Here is a 21,799-nt window from a genome sequence, read left to right on the forward strand (position 1 = left end):
ACTGGTCCTATTGACATTGAATTAACATGAATTGGACAATAATTCCTAAAGGCCGAACCTAATTAAACCAATTGTACATTAATTAATCTAATTAACCCCAATTAAATCCTAATTAAGCAAAATTAACACCAAATTGAACCTATGCCCACTCGGCCAAGCCAATCCCGAGATCACCAAAGACTTCACTCAACCATTCATGCATCAATTAGAAGCAACTGAACATAAATTAGCCTATTTACACACAATTGGAAGCTAAGTATCAATAATCATGCATAATCGAGCCTAATTAAGCCCAATTTCATCGAATTGACTTACCCAAGCCTAGGTAATCGGAACGACCAGAATGTCACAGAGCATAGAAAGGTCCAATTTCATGCTTATTTGAAGATAAAAGGTGGCAATTAGAGCATACCGAAGCCTAATCATGCACAATCAAGCTTAATTGAGCTAAAAACCACCAACTTAATCCCTCTAAGCTTATTTAATCATCAATCACAGAAAATTAAAGAATAATGAAAGTCTAATTCATGCTAATTTCACTCAATTAGTCAAATTAAAGTTAATCCTAGTAAGGTCAAGTTATTAGAAGTCCGATTTCATGCAATTAACACTCTAATTGACACAATTAACCACAAATTGAACTTGAATTCGACAAAATCAGAGTTGACCCGCAACCAATTGAGGGGATTTTAACCGAGTTCAAACCTAATTAGGCATGCCACTACTCAATTAATCCAAATCGGGCACTAATTACACGCAATTGACCACCTATTAGCATAATCTACTTATAAAAGCATGAAACAGAGGGTTGTCGACTCAAATACTAGCTAGGGAGCTCGATTCGAAGTCTGACCAGAGGCGATGATTCCTCTTTTACCTTAGTTCGGGCAAGTGTTCGGATTCCCAAGCTTGAAAATGTCGAAATCGGGCCAAAGCTCTTCGAGAATCCTACAGATTATATGAACTTAGCTGTAATAATTGGATTTTAGGGTTATTTTGGAAAAGTTTCAGCACATGAGACTGGCCAAAAGTTTTTTTGAATTAAGAAAATAACCTGATATTTATAGAGAAATTAGGGTCCGGGGTGTTTTTGCAATTTGCTAAACTGTGGGGGTAAAAATGAAAAAATTTCAAATTTTCGGTGGTCCAGATGACACCAGCTTGCCATCCAGGGAACTGCGCCTCCGTTCTAAAATTCCCGATTTCTTGGAACCGATTCAACTACTTCGAACTGAATTGGTTTTGTCGGAAATAATAGTGTGTTTGTCCTCAAATTTGTCAGAGAACTTCATCTTTACCCATTTGAAGATTTTGAGCAGATCTAGGGGAGAAAAATTACCAAAAAATATTTTGAGTTCAAGAAATGGTTATCTAACTGAAAACCTCGAATAAATATTTATCGCTACATGAGAATATTAACTTCTCCGTTTCGAACTATTCTTCTATCATATAAAATGTGGGAATAAAATTTTTTTGAGTTTTTATCAATCGAGAATAATTAAGGTGCCGGTTAAGGAAAAATATGGATAGTCGGATTTTAAAATAAAAAATAAAAATCTCCAGGAGTTACACGTTATTTTAGGAAACTGGTTTTCTTATGTGTAAGCCATGAGGAAAATATTGTCGGCTATCGTATAATTTTAAAAATGACACCTAATATAAAAGAATTGCTTCAGGATAGCACTCGAGGACTTATCTTATGTGTCTTGAAGACAGTCTTCTGGTGTTATCCTTTTGCACTTCCTTTCTGTTTGAGTCCGCTCTTAGACCGGTTAGCACGCTTGGGGCTTGCTCCCGGTAGTGACCGAGCCTAGGGCGGAAATGGGTGCTTTATTGTGGTGATTTCTCGTATCACTTTACGACTTTTATATAATGAAAAGCATTTGATATTTATCAAAAAAACTGTCTTATTTCGTGAAAAACTTTTATGTTTTCAATATTGCTATAAATCTTTAGTCATGATTTTAAATAGAAGACAAAGTTTTGTTTGATTTTGAAATCATAATTTTACTCTACTGCACTTTACTTTATTCTTCCTTCAATTCAACAATATAATCATATATTACTTTTTTTTTATCTTTTTCTCCAATCTAATAATAATTTCTCTCACATACTTTTTTAACCATTATTATAACTAATTTTTTAACGCTACATTTTCTCAACTAGTCATTATTTTTTATTTTTCTCCAATTTTCTAATAAATTCTCTTATATATTTTTACGTAGCAATTATTACAATCAGTTTTTTAATAATAAATTTCCTCAACGATTTTATCTTCATCCCATGGAGTAGAGTAGAGTAATAATTCTATTTCGAAACCAAATACAAATAAAAACGTGAATAAAAACAATTAGACTTAGGTGAAATTCATTAGATTTTCCTAGATATGGGCTCTGCGCCCCGTTCTAGACCCATTTGGCCCAATTGAAGGCCCATGATAATGTATGATGTGTATGATGATGAGATGCACATGTAATGACGGATGGGCATGTGTGTAAAGCGCGTAAATCCATATAATATTTTATCTTTTTTTGTACATATACGTATATATACGTGAATCGTGACCCTTAGGCTCTAGGAAAAACAATTAGACTTTAAACTAAAAATGTTAGTGGAAATTAAGAGGGAGGCACCGAAATGGCGGGTTATTAGCTTGCGAGTTTCTAATATCATAATATAGCTCCGAATCTTGTTCTTTGGTTCAAAGACCGATATATTACCCCCTTAGGTGACTAGGTGGCTCACCGGCCAATAAAATAGTGTGGTGGCGATGCCAACCGTAAAAGAGAGTCCTAGGTACATGGATTAACAAGAGCCTCCGATTCGGGACGAAGACCTCAAACTCAAAATCACGACTTGCAAATACTACATAGAAAACATTTTCCATAATTTTGTAACTTTAAAAAATTTATACTCTTTTTCCTAAATAACATTTGAGATGACATTGCGAATTTAACAAAGAAAATTGCTATCTTTAATAGAAATAAATAAACAAAGGAAATAACCTATATTTCTAAAGGATATACTTACCCAAAGAAATAACATCATCCATCCATTAAGAAATTAATTGAAGAAATGCAGGGTTCATTCATTAACCTTTGCCGTTTGAAGTTCCAGAATGCCAAATCTGGCTCCAAATGAGATCGGTGCTTCCATAATTTCAATTGGTTTTCTGGTTATTGATCACCCATGTCTTGATTGAGATTTTGAGCCATGCAATGACAGGCGGAGCAGTCCATTTCTTGGTAAGATCACCGAGCATTTGACCTAATCGCCCCCGTAACCTTTTCTTGCAGTGGCGAGGTTACGCCCATTTGATGCGCAACCATCAAACGTAATGATCTAATAATTCTAAGTTTACTCTCATGTAATTTGATAAATTCAAAATCTTAAGTTTAAATCCCCTCTGCGTATATTTTTATAAATATTTACTAGAAATATTCTCTTCACCTGGGCTGAAAAGATACTGATTTCTATGAGTTATATTAGACCTTTGTTAGTATTATGTTCGGGAATAATGGTGGCGACATGTCTTCCACCATTTAGATTCATTAAAAAAAAATGAGGTTAGGATATGCCTCCTTTATTGTAAGAAAGCCTGGCTAAGTTTGGCGCCATCAGTCATCACAGTTTTTTTTCTTTTTTTTTTTGGTTGAATAGAAGTTCATCACAACTTGACAGAAGTATTATGTATTCTAAAGGTTGGAAACGAATAGTTGAATTAACGATAATAAAAGATGAAAGAGTTTAAAATTTACTCTCTGTTTTTTTTTTGTAACCCAATATTTCGAAGCATATTGGTCTCACTGATCCAGTTCGAGTCGGATCGACCCACTCAGAATAAAGGTATTTCAATCAATTCATTTTTTTTTTCAATGTGTTTCGTGGTATCTAAAAATCTAATAGGCCCAACTAATACAGTTCAAGTCCAGTCGCCTACTAAAGGGGTAAAACTCTCCCAATATGAATTTTTTCTATTCATAATATTCGAACTCGAAACTTTAAAAGAAATAAACGCCAAACTACTTAAACCAATCTATGTAGGTAATTTTTCTTTTAAAATATAGAAACACAAACAAATTAATTTGTTTATCGTCTTTTCCTTCATGTAATTTTATTTCATGTTCTTCCTTTCTTCCTGCTAAATTATTCCATGTTCATTTTATGAGACCATATAACGTAACATGAAAATTATCATTCTTAGATAATGGGAATGCGGTGCGGTTGCATATCGCATAAGATTCAAGATATTTTGAATTCGAGTCTAATTGGTTGGACTATATATGCTCTTTTATATAGCTCAGTTTTCTTGAATTAGGTCCATAGACCCCCCTATTAACCAAAGAATAAACTCTATCATTCTTATCCTTCCTCATTCCCTCTTCTCATCAATTATGTTTTCTCTCAATTCTATTTCGTAGAATCGATTTGATTTGTTAGGAGTGTCACGAACAATTACATTTGACATTCTATATATGCGGGGACTTAAAAAGTACGTTTTACACAAGTAATGAAAATCTTAAACAAACTTATATAGGATGGATATTCCCGATTAGTGGAACAACAAATCAAAGGTTGAGATTACATGCTGCAAGAACTAGGAACAATTTGATAATGTAACAAGGACAACGACAGGCCAGGGTGACACCTTCGCGCACCACTCAGCATAACAGTGTGTTGCCTCCATGGGTATGCTTTGGTCGAATCAGGCTTGAGCTGAGAAGTACCCGAGGAGGCCGATGAGAGGGGCATTGATGTAGGTAGTGGGCTCGGACTCCTGGAAGAAGGGCCTCGAGTCGGGGAAGGCATCCGTCACATTAGGTCCGCCAACCACAGCTCCTACGAGCAAGTTTGGGTTTGGGTTTGGGCTGAGGAAGTACTTGGACCCAGCCTTACACCCGATGTGGGTCGGGTGGGCATGTACCGATGGCAGCGAGCTTGCCCTGTGGTGGATCCTCAGGGGGTAGCGTGCGCCATATCCGACCATGTAGGACATTCCCAATGGATTATCTCCAAGAATGTAGTCAACCTGCAGCGACACAAACAACGTGCATGAAATATATAGAGATGTATATTCGGCAAAATTACGAGGTATTCTCGGTCTATACTACGTACTTGGCGCTTGGCTAAGTGGCGGAGGAGGGCAGGGGAGGCGGTGACACCGCCGCAAGAGACAACCTTTCTGGCGCGGCTGAGGTAATTGGAGTAAGCCAACAGCAGGAACGACAGTGATGTCACGTGCTGCATGTTGCTCCCTCCCGCCTTGAATATCAGCCCACCTAATTTAAATAATCCAATCTCATACATCAATTTAATTAATTTAGTTTAATTTAATCTCAACCACAACGGCCCATACATTAGAATAATTAAGATATGGAATGTTCTAATTCAAGATTTTAATTAAGACAATAGTCAGTCAGTGGTATGACTAATGAACACAGAACACAAGTTAAACAATTCCCGGGCACTCGGGGATGTTTCTTTTTCAGAGTTATCGATTGGTCGATGTCCTAGAGTTCTGACATCCACGAATGGAAACTCGGATTTGGAACATAATTATATTCGATTTATGTGTATACGTACCTGGAGAGTATTGAACCTGAGTACGCGAAATTCCGGGCAGAACAGAGCAGATGAACGCATCTGCGTTATTCTTGAACGACCGGAAGTAGCCTGCTCTCCCCATCAACACCTCCTGTAAATATATATTACATTCTCAAAATTAATCGATTTTTTTTTGGGTGGTGGAGAAATTATTATTATTATTATTATTTTGTTTGGTAAATGAGAAATTATTGATTGAAAAATAACAGTGAAATAAATAACCAGAAAAAATTAAGTAGTTTCTGACAAAATTCAAAGAACTGAGAGCGTAATGGCTCAAAGTATGGGATGTGATGCGTCGCATCCGTCTCTCTTCAACGGGTCACCCCAGCCCCAGGCCTTACGCACATGCAAGGCATCAGGGATGAGTGAATTAAGTCTCTGATCCATCTGGCCATGTGGGAGAAAGGGGCCCCACTCCCTAAATGGCTACCGGTCTGTTCACTTGGTAATTTTTGTTAAGTATCTGTCACTCATATTGGACAGTGCAATAGATTTCAAAATTTTCATCAAGTTAGATCTGCTTACTGAAAAATAAAATTTTTATGTTCGTAAATTTTTACTATTTATATGACTTGAATTTGATGCTTCATTTAAAAGAAATAAATATCGGACTAACTGAACCAACTCACGTTGGTATCTGTTTTTTAATTTTGATCGGAGAAACACAAGACAGCCTCGCCGATCTAGGTACCCACCCCCAATTACCCGAATACAAATACATGTCGGGTGCGCTACAGCAAAAGGAAATGAATTGAATGAAATGAAGTACCGACCGAGTGCTCATTACGATGAGCAAACAATAAGGCGGATTCGATTCGGTTAATTCATTGGCCCGAAAATTGAGGGGGCTTGATGGCTTTGGCGACTTTCCCGAAAGATGGGGCATCTCTAGATTGAAATGTGATCCACATAAAGGATTGGTGAGGCCCACAGGGAAAGAGGGGAGTCTTGAGCTAAAATCATAATGGGCAATCATCAGATTCATTCCCGTACCCCTTTATCCTTTCAATTGCAATCCTTTATTATCAAAGAAAAAGGAAAAAAATCTTAGGAAAGAAATGCCATTTATTGAACTGATCTGAATATACCCATATGTGTAGGGTCCATATAGGCTGATGTAGATAACCTATGGCCCTAGATGACCAACAAAGTAGAGACACTGTCCTACGCTATTCTACAGCCCTTTTTCCCACAAGCTTGACTATCTTTCTTTCCCAACTAAAGGTTTAAAAAATTTTAAAAAGGAGTATAACGTTATGATATATACATTCATATGAAAATTAATAAGTTTTTAAATATTGTCAATGAAATTATATATATTTTATTTACTTTTTATCTCCTTATACAGCTGGATCTCCCGTACAATTAAAATAAAAGAAATAATGAAATTTCCCAAAATAAAAATTTTTCGATTATAAAAAAAATCTATTGACTTAATAAAATGAAGTAAAAATCCTCATAATTAATATAGGTCAAGAATAATCACATTAAATATCGAATATGATAAGTATTAGCTAAAACATACAATTATATATATATATACATATATATATATATATATATTATAGGATAGAATAATGGGTGCAGTTTTGGTGTACGACCCTAGTACCCAAGTTGTTCCTACTTCCTACACCGCCCCGCACTGCTCGTGACACCGTTGACGCACCACCCCCCACTTCCTTTCTGACACATGGCATTCTCCAATTTAATGTTATATATCCTTTCTTCCATAGCTTCTTATAGCAAAATGCCAAGAGGGCTAAAATAAAAAAACAACATGGTTTTCTCCGAGTATGGAAATTCAAAGTTGCACATATGCCTTTCTGGAAAATATATTATAATATACTCTCTTTTTTTTTCCCAAAAATGCAAATTAAAGAAAAGTTTGTTTGTTATGTCTGTGCAATATTAATAATGCCAGCAATAACAACAACAATAACAATAATAGCAGTAAATTTGTTAAAACTGTCGAGAATATATGGCATATATTAGAATTTATTTTAAAATATCCAGAATTTTATTCACCGAAAAATTTATCCAGAATTTATGGGTGAGCGCTTAAGTACTGTTATTATTGGTCACTCCAATTGAAAGGTCATTGTAGCTCATGCATTATGGTAAAATATTTATAATTAAATCGGGCATACTATCCTTTGGAGCATATGAAATATATTTATTTTATATTTTTATACTTGACATTTGATTGGATATTACTGCGTGACAACTTGTTACTATTTTTCTTCTGCCAATTTGCAAGTTAACTCGATAAGGTGAAGCTAGATTTGCGATTAAATCATTAATATATTTGAAAAGGAGCGAACCACGGAAAATCGCGAAAGATTCCAAGGCAGATAGGAGGGAATAGGCTATATATATAGATATATAATAAACATATACATTATATTATATGTATTTTGTATGGATAATATAAACAAGACCAGACTTAGCTAGATTGTGCACCGGAGGATTTGGTTAATCTAATTTAGACTAATCACATTTCAATATTATATGATATATAGTGAAGATTTGTTTAATTAGCTTAGAATGAGGACTAACCTTGGAAATGAGGACATTGATGCCGGCATGTTTGTTATCCCACCCGAACTCATTAATGGTATCCCCGGCGTGCAACGAGATCTCGTTCCGCATTATGTACTCTCTGTACTCCCGCCTCCTCGATGCCTTGTGCAACCACGCCGCTCCCCACAACAACTCATCCTGTTATTACATATTAGTTCCATTATTTCTCTCTTTCCAGGTCTCAAAATTGAATAAATTAAATAAAATACTTGATTTGATGGATAAATTGGGCAATTTTGTTATAATGAAACGGTCGGAAGTTTGTGGTCACTGACCTGGTAACCGTTAACGTCACAGTAAAATGGGCAAGCCGCTCTGCGGAGGCTGGAGCTGTACGCGCCCCGGTACCTGTCAGCAAACTCGAACACCTAAAAGCAGCCCAAAAAAAAAATTTATTTTTTTTCCGACCGCAAAGAAAACTCATAAGTTTATAGTACATGTGAACAAAAAATTAAATAAAAAGACACAAATAGTGTCGTTGACGAAAATCGAATTCAAAATATTTTAATTTTTAAACTGTGTCGTGCCCTCTTTCTCGAGAAACGAACAAACAAATTTAAAGAGGCCGTTTCAATTCTCCCTCAAACGGTCAACTTCCCTTTGCCCTTTCCCTTTCAGCTGCGGTGAATGGAATTGATTGCTCCCTCGATCTACCCCTACAATTGTGAATTGCCCACACTCATTCTGCAATCGTATTTACTCCCCCCACGTTACCAACTGTTACACTTGCCGCTATACTACTACATACATATTAGACCCCGATTGACTTCCCGTCTTTTCTTTCATCGATACCGACCAGGTGAATGGACAGAATACGTTCACATGTCATCCTAGCAGAACTAGTTAAGTGCGCACAATGTTGAAATTAATGCCGGACCTCCGTCCTCCTACAACATATATATGTTGACTTTAAGCTTGTTGCACATTTTAATACTTTGTGGGAGCTAGTGAATTTGATTAATGTTGGAAGTGAAGTGAAGAGTGTCACCAAATCGGCATATGTTTTACAATCATAAAGAAACCAATGGAAAGAGATCACACAATGGGCCACGCGACATGAGACAAAGGAGATACCTTTCTTGTTGTGATATTCTTTCCTACTACTACAATAAATAAAATGGCGAAAAAAAAATTGATAAACCCCAACGTGTTAAGGTGGCGTATGTTTTTTTTAAACAAGCATCAAGTAAAACGTAAATAAACAAATGGATAAGTGTCACGAACTTTAAAAGGCCTAATGTCAGTTCTAACTGGAGAGTTGCATGTTATAATGTACGTGTTAGATCATTCAATAATTTCATCGAGAATCCTTCAATTTAGTTATATTATCACGTGGCCAAAAATCAGAAAAAGAAAAAAGAAAAGGGGTTATTTTATAGGGTTAATATTACCACATAGCATGATATTTTGAAAGTTTTCACCACATAGCACGTATCTTATTAATTTCACCGTTCATGATGTAGCACAACAAGCAATAATTTCATCACGTAACACAAAATTTTGAAATTTTTTCAACACGTAGCAAGATGTTAATTTTCCATCAATTTTTTTGTGCAATATGGCAAAAAAATTTCACAATTTTATACTATTTAGTGAAATTATTATTTTTTGTACTATTTCATGAAAAAAATTTTCAAAATATCATGTTGAATGGTGAAAGTAATATGATATGTTTTATGTGATAAAAATTTTCAAAATATCGCGTTATATGGTTATATTAATTCATTTTATATTATATTATAAAATGCCAACCAATAAGCAAGCAGAAAATAAGCTTTGGTTTGCCAAATTCATGATCGGCTTGTGCAGTGTGCTGGCCAGAGACCTTTTTCAGACACCATTCCATCATATACTAAATCTACCCAAAACAGTGAAAAATGTAAATTCAATTAATCCTTCAGATATGATCTACAGAGTAAGCTCGGGATGAAAGAGACGTACCGAAATGGCCCGTTGGAGCAGAAGTCTCGAGTACGCCGGGTCACGTGACCGGAACACAATAGAGGCTGCTGCCAGAGCGGCTGCGGTCTCCCCTGCCACGTCGGACCCTGGGTGGTCCCTGTCAATCCGGTATACCGTCCTCAGCGTGTCCATGTCCTCGGGCCTCTCCCAGCAGTTGTGGTCCGAGTAGGGATCTCCCACCTGCACGTACACCACGCCCTCCACCGCCGTTGCCTTTAGCAGGTAGTCAGTCGCCCACCTGACGGCTTTCACCGCATTCCTCAGCTCCGGCCCCATCTTCCGCCCGAAGTCTATAACGCTCCACGACAGCAGGGTTGTCGTGAAGGCCATCGGGAACCCGAACTTCACGTTGTCCCCGGCATCGTAGTATCCCCCGGTCAGGTCCACCTGCAATGCAGCAGCCGGCTAGCGATCAGAATCAGAGGTAAGATGCAAGAAACAGAGCAGCATTGCTCTGCCGGGGAAGGGAAAGAGCAAAAACAGAGCAATGTCTATGTCTAAGAGCAGGAAACCGAGCAGCATTGTTCTGCCGGGAAAGGGAAAGAGCAAAAACAGAGCAATGTCTATGTCTAAGAGCTGCGGGTTGGGTCTTACTCCGGCGGAGGAGCCGTCGTGCAAGGCAGAATCGCGGCGCCACCTGACGCGCTGGTCGGGGGGGAGCTTGCCGGAGCGCTGGCCCTCGAAGAAGAGGATGCTCTTGTGGAGGGCGTCGAAGTAGTTGTGGCGGCCGGCGGTGGCTTGCCGGAGACAGGGGAGGAGGAGGGTGAGGAGGAGGAGTAGTACGCGAAGGGCAGGAAAAGTTCCCGACAGACTGAGAGCCCTTCGCGCCATTTTTCCTCTGTTTCCGGGGGAAAGAGCAGCGAGAATGGCACAACCAACGGGGGAATGGGATTCTTATACCGGAAGGTCACAAAAATAAAATAAAAAATAAAAATGAAAAAAAGAGAAAAAAGTGTGTGTCATTGGATTCCAGGTCCTTGTCCAATGGGGACCTGCCACGTTGATTAGGGGTAGCATGGTGTGTTCTCTGATAACGAGGCAGCAACAGGCTTGACCGGGTGCCCTCGGACTTGACGGGTTGACAAGTCGGGTCATGTCGGTTTATTCCCAATAGTTTATTCCTTTCTAGTTAGCCCCTAATCCGTGGGTTGCCCTTGTGGTGAATATCTGAGACCCTAAATTATCAACTCATCCCTTGAAAATTTTAAGGGACGTTTGGATTCAGAATTAAAATTACTTTAATTTTGATTGTGAAAAAGGACAAATGAGATGTGATTATAAATTTAACTTGGGAAACGTGTGTTTTTGTTGTGTAGTGTGTTGAGTTAAAGTTAAAGTTAAAATTTTTAAATTGAGAAATGTGTATTTTTGTTGTGTAGTATGTTGAGTTAAAACTAAAATCAACGAACTCTGAATCCAAACGGAACAAGTCACCCAAACATGGAGGGTTGGGGGGTTCGGGGTGGGGAAGAAGAATTACCCACTAGTTATGTGAGGGGGAAAATATTGTCAGACTCTCCACTGCCCCCACAAGCGAGATCGTTAGTGGCCTCGAAGGTATACATCGATTAAAAAAAAAATTATGTAATCCAAATGGTATGATATTCTATTCATAAAAAAAAAAATGATATTTTAGGCTAGCGGACAGTGGTCGGAGAAGAAACTTTCCACTGGTTATTGGGGGGGGGGGGGGGGGGGTCTTCACTCTCCACCATTCCCCATAAGCGAGATCGTTAATGGCTGAGAGGTCTCGATGACCTCGTCCTGGAGGCTTGTGGCCAATGGCCAGCACGAAGACTCCCTACTATCCCTTCCTCATTTGCCCCTTTTTTTTTATAGTTATAATAGGAGACTCATGAACTAGTATAAGAAAATTGAAAAGAAATCTATATAAATGGGCACAGATAGTGCCACTAATGAAAATTGAATCTGAAACATTTAAGTTACTAGGCGAGAGTATTAGTCACTGTATTACATTTTTTTTCTCCATTTACCCTCTGTGTTTTTGTTTTTTGCTTTTATCTTTTTATTTTCAAAATCATGGTCAACATGCGTCATCTATTTAATGGTTTACAATGTTTTCATCATCCACATTAGCCTCCATGAAGGTTTTTTGTCACAATTAAGTTAACATTGTTAATAACTAACCATTTTGTATGACGGAATCAATTATGTTGGGTCATCTTGAGGTAAAAGTTTTCGAGGGATTGAATTAATTGCAGCCATTTTGACATTTAAAACAAGTTTTGAGGTCATAATCATTCTTCATGTTAAAGAATCAGTTCACTTTGAAGGTAATTAAGGGAGGAATGTCTCTTGACTTGTGATCAACCAACTTGCGATGCCAGTACTCAGCTTTTGGATTTGGCTAGTAATTAGTGATTCAACACATCCTAGTAGTGTTGCAATAATTTTTTTGAAGTTATTTGGACACCATAGTTACGAGAAGTTTCACTCGAGTTGAAATCATTTTGTTTCAGAAAAGAACATGCAAAACTACACTTCACCTTCTTAGTTTACACATTACTATCTTTTCTTTGGAAAGAGTTTTCTCCACAGCCTCTCTCTGTCTCTATTTTTTTTTTTTGCTAATGGAATATATAACTTAGTTGAAAAAGAGAAATGATTCGATTGAACTCCCTACCGCACTCTCGAAGCATTTGAGCGGACTGGAAATGTTGCGCAATGGCTAGACCTGAACTATGGGGAGGGCAACACCGCCTCCACTGAGCTTAACCTAATTACTCTTGTTGTGATGAACCCGAGAAGTTATTGAGTGACGCCTTTACTGATACTTGGAATCGGAACCTACCTTGTTGATACTTGGAACCATGAAAGCAAATGTCAGTATTTCGGCACTGTAAGCGATGATTATGGTCCTCAATGTCGATGTAAGGAGACTTACCACTGGAAACGGCAATGAGCCCTTTGCAATAGAAAGTGAAAGCCACTGCGTCGACTGTAGTGGATTTACTTATAATGTGGCGATTGCTAAAAGCATTTCATGACTAGACCAAAGTCGATGGCAATTATCTACAACGTGAGCTTGAAAGTGAACTGATTACTGAGTACTGGCACCGCAAGTTGGTTGATCACAAGTCAAGAGACAGTCCTCCCTTAATTACCTTCAAAGTGAACTGTTTCTTTAACAAGAAGAACGATTATGACCTCAAAACTTGTTTTAAATGTCAAAATGGCTGCAATTAATTCAATCCCTCAAAAACTTTTACCTCAAGATGACCCAACATAATTGATTACGTCATACAAAATGGTTAGATATTAACAATGTTAACTTAATTGTGACAAAAGACCTTCATGGAGGCTAATGTGGATGATGAAAACATTGTAAACCATTAAATAGATGACGCATGTTGACCATGATTTTGAAAATAAAAAGATAAAAGCAAAAAGCAAAAACACAGAGGGTAAATGGAGAAAAAAAAATGTAATACAGTGACTAATACTGTCGCCTAGTAACCTAAATATTTCAGATTCAATTTTCATTAGTGGCACTATCTGTGTCCATTTATATAGATTTCTTTTCAATTTTCTTATACTAGTTCATGAGCCTCCTATTACTCCGTTCGGACACTGTGATGCAGACAACATGGGCTTCTCTGGTTCAGGGTGATTTTATCTACAGCGTGAGCTTGAAATAATTGGAAACATCTTATGCTCGAGACCAAGTGAATGTTTAAATGACACTACGATTATTTGGCATGCCGCATACGCCCGTTATTCCACCCAAAAATAGATTGTAGGAGGGGGATGGGAGGGGAACGATTTCCTCTGATCTAAACAAGGCATAAATATTTTCTCGTAAACCGAAAAAAAATTATTTGAGATATGTGATTTTTTTTAAAAAAAATTCAATGTGCTCGATATTCTATAAATAGAATGCTTGAAAATTTATTTTACACATATTCTTTCATTGCACTACAGTTTTCCAAACACCTTAACCCATATATGACATCTACCACTCTTCGTATGTGAATATACTTATTCCAAGATTATTATCTCTTAGTATTTATGTTATTTTCATTTTCATAAGACTCGAGATGATTTTTGCTGATTTAACTCCACTCACTATTTGTAATGTTTATTACTTCAATTTGGTAAGATATAGTTTTTGACATTTTTTTTCTATCTATATTAATCGTCGATCACTATGTTTCCTAAAAAATCATTGATTACTTATTCTTTCTCACATAAAAATTGATTGAGATTACCGTACAATGTGTAGCAACTAATTTATAATTAATTGCGGGCACTCTTCATCCAGGCTTCTCTTTATTTTTGGCCAATTCATCCGAGCTTGCTTGAATGCTTTCATTTTACACAGACCATAGATAGATTTCTATTAGATTAGATTAGATAGATAGATCTGTGATTGGCGTGAGAAATTGAACCATCAATCACCTCCTACACATGTCTTTCTTCAATAGATCGGCGAGATATCATTATTCCTCCCTTGGACCCCCAAATTGTTAATAGCGTGACACAAACGCCGCCACAGCCCCGTGAGAGAATAGAAGGAAAAGAAACCCCGCCTCCCGTTTTCTGGCGGTAAAATGGAAGCACTGCCTGCAGCCAACCTCCACTAATATATATTTTCTTTAAACAAAATATTACTATTAATTTTCTTTTTCTCTCATATATTTATCTCTATTTTTTTAATAGATTTAGGTAAAAATGTAGCGTCCATGTTTCTAATTGGGTACTTAATTGGATTCCATGTTAGCAAATTTAACAATTAATAGAAGAATAAAAATAGAAAAGTGGCAAAAAGTAAATAACAAAAATAAAAAAGAAAATAGAAATAGCATGAATATAGAAAAGTTACTAAACTTACCAGATTAAAAACATACTTTTCCCAAAAGAGAAATTCTTTGATGATCTCACCAAAATCACTAGGGGATTGGCACAAATTACTCAAGTGATTAGCCCTAACTTCAAGTATTACCATTTTATTGATCCTTTCTCGATCATCATAAGACATGACCATTAATGATTTTTCAAGAAGACAACATGTCATATCAAGCAAATTTTCTCCCTCTTGTCTTTTTTTCCCCTTAATTTTTTATTTGACAAATTCATAGAAGTGGTAGAATGTCGGTGTATGCGGATCCGGATAATCTATTTTTTTTCACGGTACCTGTACCCTATCCTGTAAGAAACATGTTTCAAAACTTTAAAATCGGATCCTATCCCGTTGAGTCTTAGAATCGGAACCTACTCGGAACCTGTATTATACCACAGGTTCCAAGTACCATTTGGAACTTGTAAATTTTTTTGTCTCGAGTATTGGTTTTGGTTTTGGTTGAGGGTATCCTATATGCAAGAACCAAAATTGATTTTTATCGGTTTCATATTTTAATACTCAAATATTACCCTATTTTCAATACGAACTACCCGGATCTTACCATAACGGGTATGTTTTAACCGGTTCCGAATATACGCAGTATCCGTATACACCCTAGTAGAATGTCTCGCAATTGAGTTGATGGGACTCGGTTGAAGCCCTCTCAACTGCACTTTGTTGCTTTTTTATTTTTCTTAATTTTTTCTTTCAACTTTTTCTTCTTTTTGTATATTCACCATTACTTATTTTATTTTCTTTTCATCTTTTCGTTTTCTTCATTTCCTTTTTCTGTTTTGTTGAAATAGTAAAATTTCTTTTTTTACTTGTCAGATATGCCTTTCATATAACTTAATAATAATATTATTAATAAATTTATTGTGCCGTAATAGAAATATATAGAAGTGGATATATATTCCCTAAATTAAATTTGACGTCTTCCGTATTAATTTCTTGCTATAGTTTCAAATTTAAGGAATTTAATTTAGTATGAGCAGTGCTAGAATTCTATTTTTAACACACACACACGCATCTATATAAATATATATATCCATATATATAAGTAAAATTGTATCCTATTGTAATAAATGCTCTCTCATTAATAGAAAATTTATTTTAAATATTATATTAAAAAATTAAGAGAATTGATTTAATCAAATCAAGCGCAATTATGAAAATCCAATATCTTCTCGGCTTATTAGAAAAGACCCAATTAAAAAATTAAGTGATAATTAAGTATACTAACAATTAATTATTTAATTAGATATTAACATAATTTCAATTATTAAAAGGGTGAAATTATTGTAATATATGAAATTATGGTAATATAAAAAAATAAATATTGTCATCAAATTTTGTATTTAAAAAATACGTAACCAGTTTTGTGTGAATATCTATAATAATATGTATATTTTATAATTATTAGATAAATATATAATGCATTGAGATCGTTGGTTGGAAAATATTTGTAGAACCATTGAAAATTAGTCTAATTTTATTAAATGATTATAGAATGAAACTTCAAATTTACTTCAAGCATATTTTATTTTAAGTGTAAAATTATTGTAATATGTGAACTTATTGAAACATAAAAAATAAAAATTATATATTTGAAATTAGAATGTCATCAAGTTTTGTTTTTAAAAAGTACGTAACAAATTTTATTTGAATATCTACAAAAATATGCATATTATACATTGATCGATTAGTAAATATATAATGCATTGATAATAAGTTAAAAAATATTTATCAAACCATTAAAAAATTTTATTAATTGTTTATGGAATGAAACTTCAAATTAACTTTCATCATATTTTATTGTGTTAAATAGCAAACACATGTTTCAAAAATAAGAATAATTGTTATAAGAAAGGTATATATGTGTAAAAAATGAACATATACATAAAATACCAAATGATATAAACAATACAAAAAAAAATTATGATTGTCACGACCCGAAATTTCAGTAGAGTTTTCCCTATATTTCCTCGATATCCATTTTCACATTAACTTTTCACATAAAACCTGCTTCCCATAACTCCCAAAAACATATAACCAATCCAGCAAGTTCTCACATGTATATATACATTCTAAGATAGACCACATCACTAAGCCAACTAATCAAATTTTCAAGTCGTAACATACTCAATACATTCTATACAAAAAGAATATTTATCAACTAACTAAGGTCTAACTGCAAAAAAATCCTTATGCTAATCCCCGATAGCTAAAAAGTTCTCATGTGCAGTTGGAAGCTTATCTAGAAAATATATGCATGATGTGAGCTGCATCTTAGTGAGTACTATATTTCAAAGTAAAATGACTTATTATTAAATAAATATATAATTGCAAACAACCAAACATTCAAATAAATAATACAATCACATCCAATCTAACTATCCGCTCACTCGCACACATATACGGTGTATATATATATATATATATTATATAAATAATAATTTTATCCAATATAGTAACTAAATTTAAGTTCTACTAACAAATATATACAACTCTTCCAACCATTTTTCTAATAGCCAATAGCATATAAACATCAAATATCAATTCATTTAGCATTTCATAAAAAGTCATTACACAATCACTTAACAAGTCAAGTTTCAGCAACTACACAATTTTCACAGAATAACCTCAGACAATTTCAACAATCATCACATCTCCACTAATCAGACAAGACAAACAAAATAAAACAAAACCAATCAATATAGCCATATGGTCACATTTCCTTGAGATAAGTTAGGACGGTACCATGACCCCGCACATCTCATTCAGGCCTTTATTGATTGAATTATCCTATTAACGATCAATGTGAAATCCTCTATTTATTTGCTTAAACAAGGCATCAAATGGAGAGTATTTTAAGTGGTGTTTGGACAAAGATGAGAGAGTTATAGGACAAAATGAATATGACATAAATAATTTTGCATTGTATTGAGACAATGGGCTGTAAAGAAGTTCGTGGGAGATATTGCAAGCCCGTAATGGTGCTATGTTAATTATTTTCTAAATTTATATTTACAAATCATAGGGATCAAGGAGACTGGATTCTTGTACTTTGAAGGCTCGACCCAATGAGATATCTTTCTTAGAGTTGTCTGTGAGCACTCTATTCCTTTGTGAAATGATGTATTATAGTTATATAATATATTTAAGAAGAATATTATCATAGTTAGAGATTAAGAAATGATCTTGGTACGTTGTGTGAAAGGATTTGAGAGATATTGCCCTTTTATGTTTTATTTTGCCTTGAGATATGCGATGTGATTGTGTATGTTGACTGTGTATGACATATGTGATGATAGTGTGATACCATTGTAATGTGATTTGGATTGTGCTTGTGTATACTGATATTGCTTGATTATAGCCATGGGACCGCTGGACCCGGCGGAATAGAAAATGGGATCCGAATGGCCGACGGAATAGAAAATGGGGCTCGAACTGTCGCTGGACTCGGCAGAACAGAAAATGGGGCTTGAATTTCATTTGTAAAATTCAAAAAGTTACATGATGAAATAGATAAAATATATATGAATTTTTGTACAGATTAGGAATACTCAAAAGATTACAAATTCGATCGGACGAGTAAAAATCCTGATAAAATTCCATGAATTCATCGCCTTTTTGAACTGTAAAATACTAAGAGAATATATTTGGGGGGTGAGCTTGACGCCTAGTGAATAACCACAACCTGAACTAGCCGGATCATAGTATAAGTTCAGTAATATCATAAAAATATTGTCGAGACCTCCAGAAGTCGGATAGTCCCTGTGACCCTTCCCTTATTGTCATATCGTTAATAAATAAATATATGTATTATTTTAAGAAAATAATGATAATCTTAAAATTTCATAAATTAATTTAATTAAGAATCATAGCTAATCTTATAAAAATTTAATTAATTACATCTCTCATTCAAGTGATTAGTTCATTTTATCTAGAAATGCTTAAATTTATAAAACTTATCACATGGAATTTCAATTATAGTAAAGCGCAAGCACATAATGAAGATTAAAAGTTCTAATAGGCTATAAAAATATTATTCTTTCATAAGTTAAAACTAACAATATTATCTAGAAGTATCCAAATATTGAATTAATTTTCTTAGAAATTAAATTGATAATTGTAATGATGTATATATTACATGAATTTCTTACTCAAGAAATTAATGATATATATATGATATATGATATATATTCTTTTATTACAAGCCTAAATTTACCGCATTAAATTTTATATAATATAAAAAATTATTTTTTTCCGTGTTAATATAAATTATAAATTAAAGAATTCAAATTTTAAATTAAATTTTTAGAAATCAAATTGATAGTTGCAATGATGTATATATTACATGGATTCCTTATCGGAGAAATTTTGATATATCTTTGATATATATTCTTCTAATACAAGCATGAATTTACCACAATAAAGTTTTTACAATATAAAACATAAACTTATAATAACAATTATGATAAACTATAAATTCATATCAATTATTGTTATCATATTTAAACCTTTATAATAAACTTTCTTTTATAAAATCTGTGCAACGCATGGGGTCTAAAAAACTAATGTGTGTGTGTGTATATATATATAAGAGAAAGGCTCTTGCTCGATAATTTATAGGTTTCAAACTTGATTCTCGTGGTGGAATTATTCGTGCCCATTTACTAAAATTTTTATCTCCTTGTATTAGATCTATGGATATTACTTGTAACCAGAAAGAAAGAAATATCATATACATATAAGAAATACTCAAATTCTTTTATATATTTAAAGAGATCGATATATAATTCTATATAACTTCTTCAACCAACATTATTCTCAAAAACACATATGTATAATACGTAATCAAATTTTATATATCCAAATAGAGAGATAACTCTATAACTTCTTCAAAATTTAGGAAGGCTCTCTACAATTGTTTCATTCTTATACGATGTGGCTCTCACATTATTTGCCTGGCGAGTCAATTAGGGCCAGCAGTATTTGACACGACGCGATTATACGACATGGATACGACACAGACTTAAACGGGTTCGGGTTGGGCATTTTTGATATTCGGTTTAAAAGGGTCAAACCCGTTTATACAAGATTAATAAGTGATGCGATTCCCGCCAAGAATGACGAGACCCGACAACTAAAGGAACCCAAGATCGTTCCACGATCAGATTTGATTGACAAACCTTCGACCCGTTGTTTACGACATAAACAAGAACCTTGGTATAATTGACCTCAACTCGTTGTTTATTGTGAAACAAGAACCTCGGTATATAGGAAGACACCACAAATGGTGGTGGAAAACCGTCTGATAAGTCGATGAAGATGCCACAAACGGTGGTGGAAAGCTGTTTGATAAGTCGATGATGAACGCCACGGAAATTTCCGATAAGTTCGAATTAGTTCTTCTAGAACCAAAGAGAATACTCTTACAATTTTCTGAATGTTCCTTTTATTAAAAATTCACTAAGATGAATATATATAGACATAAACTAATCATAATCTGGCCATATCTCCTTCTAAAGATAAGGAAAATAAAACCTAAAGTATCGATAGAGATATGACATAGTCTATAAAGATATGAAATCTAAATATCCCAAGAATATCTCCATGAGATTTAAACTTTAAACAAATATGAAGATATCTTATTTTGATCTTCAAATATTTTAGAAACTTCCTCAAACACTTGCTAAATTTAGCATTGTCCGGAATCTTTTATAACTTGAATCATGTTGATGAATCTTTGTTGATCACGCGGTTCATGTCCAATGGGTCTCCACGAATTTGCTTGAGCCCAAACCTCTTGAATCAGACCGTTGAGTTTATTGTTAAACTTCTTTGCTCGTGCTTGCGTAATCGGTTTAATTGGAACTTGAACTGAATCACTTAATGTCGTGCTACCATTTGCATCATTCCCCTCCTCTTGAAAATGATTTGCATTCAAATCATCACCTACATCAAAAGGAAGCAAATCAACAACATTAAAAGTAGCACTTACATTGTACTCACCAGTTAAGTCTAGTTTGTAAGCGTTGTCATTGATGCGTTCTAGGACTTGAAATGGACCATCCCCTCTTGGAAGCAATTTGGAACGTCTTTGCGCTGGAAATCGCTCTTTCCTCATATGCAACAAAACCCAATCTTCGGGTTCAAAAATCAGCTTATGACGCCCCTTGTTGGCGTATTTTGCATACTGCTCCGTTCTTCGCTCAATATTAAGTCTTGTTTTCTCATGAATCTGCTTGACAAATTCAGCTTTCTTTTTGCCATCTAAATTAACATGCTCAGTCAAAGGTAAATGAGATAAATCCAATGGAGTTAAAGGATTAAATCTATAAACAATTTCAAATGGTGAAAATTTAGTAGTAAAATGAATATATCTGTTACACTCAACATGTGATAAACACTCTTCCCATGTTTTGATGTTCTTTTTAATGATTTCCCTTAATAAAGTAGACAAATTTCTATTTACTAGTTCAGTTTGACCATTAGTTTGTGGGCGACAAGTAGTAGAAAACAATATCTTAGTACCTAACTTACACCATAAAGTCTTCCAAAAATAGCTCAAGAACTTAGCATCTCTATTCGAAACAATTGTTCTAGGCATGCCATGTAACCTCAGAATCTCCCTAAAGAACAAATCAGCAACATGCGAAGCATCATCCGTTTTGTGACATGGAATAAAGTGTGCCATATTAGAAAATCTATCAACAACCACAAAAATTGAATCTCTCCCACGTTTAGTTCTAGGTAATCCTAACACAAAGTCCATTGAAATAT

At 34.8% G+C, this 21,799-nt stretch overlaps 1 protein-coding gene across 1 annotated transcript; it reads right to left on the minus strand.

Annotated features, from left to right (window-relative positions):
* Positions 1-4,443: 4,443 nt before the first annotated feature.
* LOC116198719 (endoglucanase 8-like) lies at positions 4,444-11,017 on the minus strand. The gene is made up of 7 exons (XM_031528942.1): positions 10,744-11,017; positions 10,129-10,536; positions 8,463-8,555; positions 8,164-8,325; positions 5,584-5,695; positions 5,116-5,279; positions 4,444-5,029 (listed from the first exon to the last, which is right to left on the minus strand). The coding sequence occupies exons 1-7, from the start codon at positions 10,978-10,980 to the stop codon at positions 4,706-4,708; spliced, it is 1,500 nt and encodes a 499-aa protein (XP_031384802.1). The 5' UTR covers positions 10,981-11,017; the 3' UTR covers positions 4,444-4,705.
* Positions 11,018-21,799: the final 10,782 nt, after the last annotated feature.

Source organism: Punica granatum, chromosome 3 (genome assembly GCF_007655135.1).
Source record: "Punica granatum isolate Tunisia-2019 chromosome 3, ASM765513v2, whole genome shotgun sequence".
NCBI classification, from domain to species: Eukaryota; Viridiplantae; Streptophyta; class Magnoliopsida; order Myrtales; family Lythraceae; genus Punica; species Punica granatum.

Bases quoted from the DNA above. Each gene is read 5' to 3' on its own strand.
- LOC116198719 (XM_031528942.1), bottom strand. From the start codon at position 10,980: ATGGCGCGAAGGGCTCTCAGTCTGTCGGGAACTTTTCCTGCCCTTCGC. The intron at 8,326-8,462 runs GTCAGTGACCAC...ATGTAATAACAG, and splicing joins GTGACGTTAACGGTTACCAG to GATGAGTTGTTGTGGGGAGC. The intron at 5,030-5,115 runs GTACGTAGTATA...GTGTCGCTGCAG, and splicing joins GCCACTTAGCCAAGCGCCAA to GTTGACTACATTCTTGGAGA.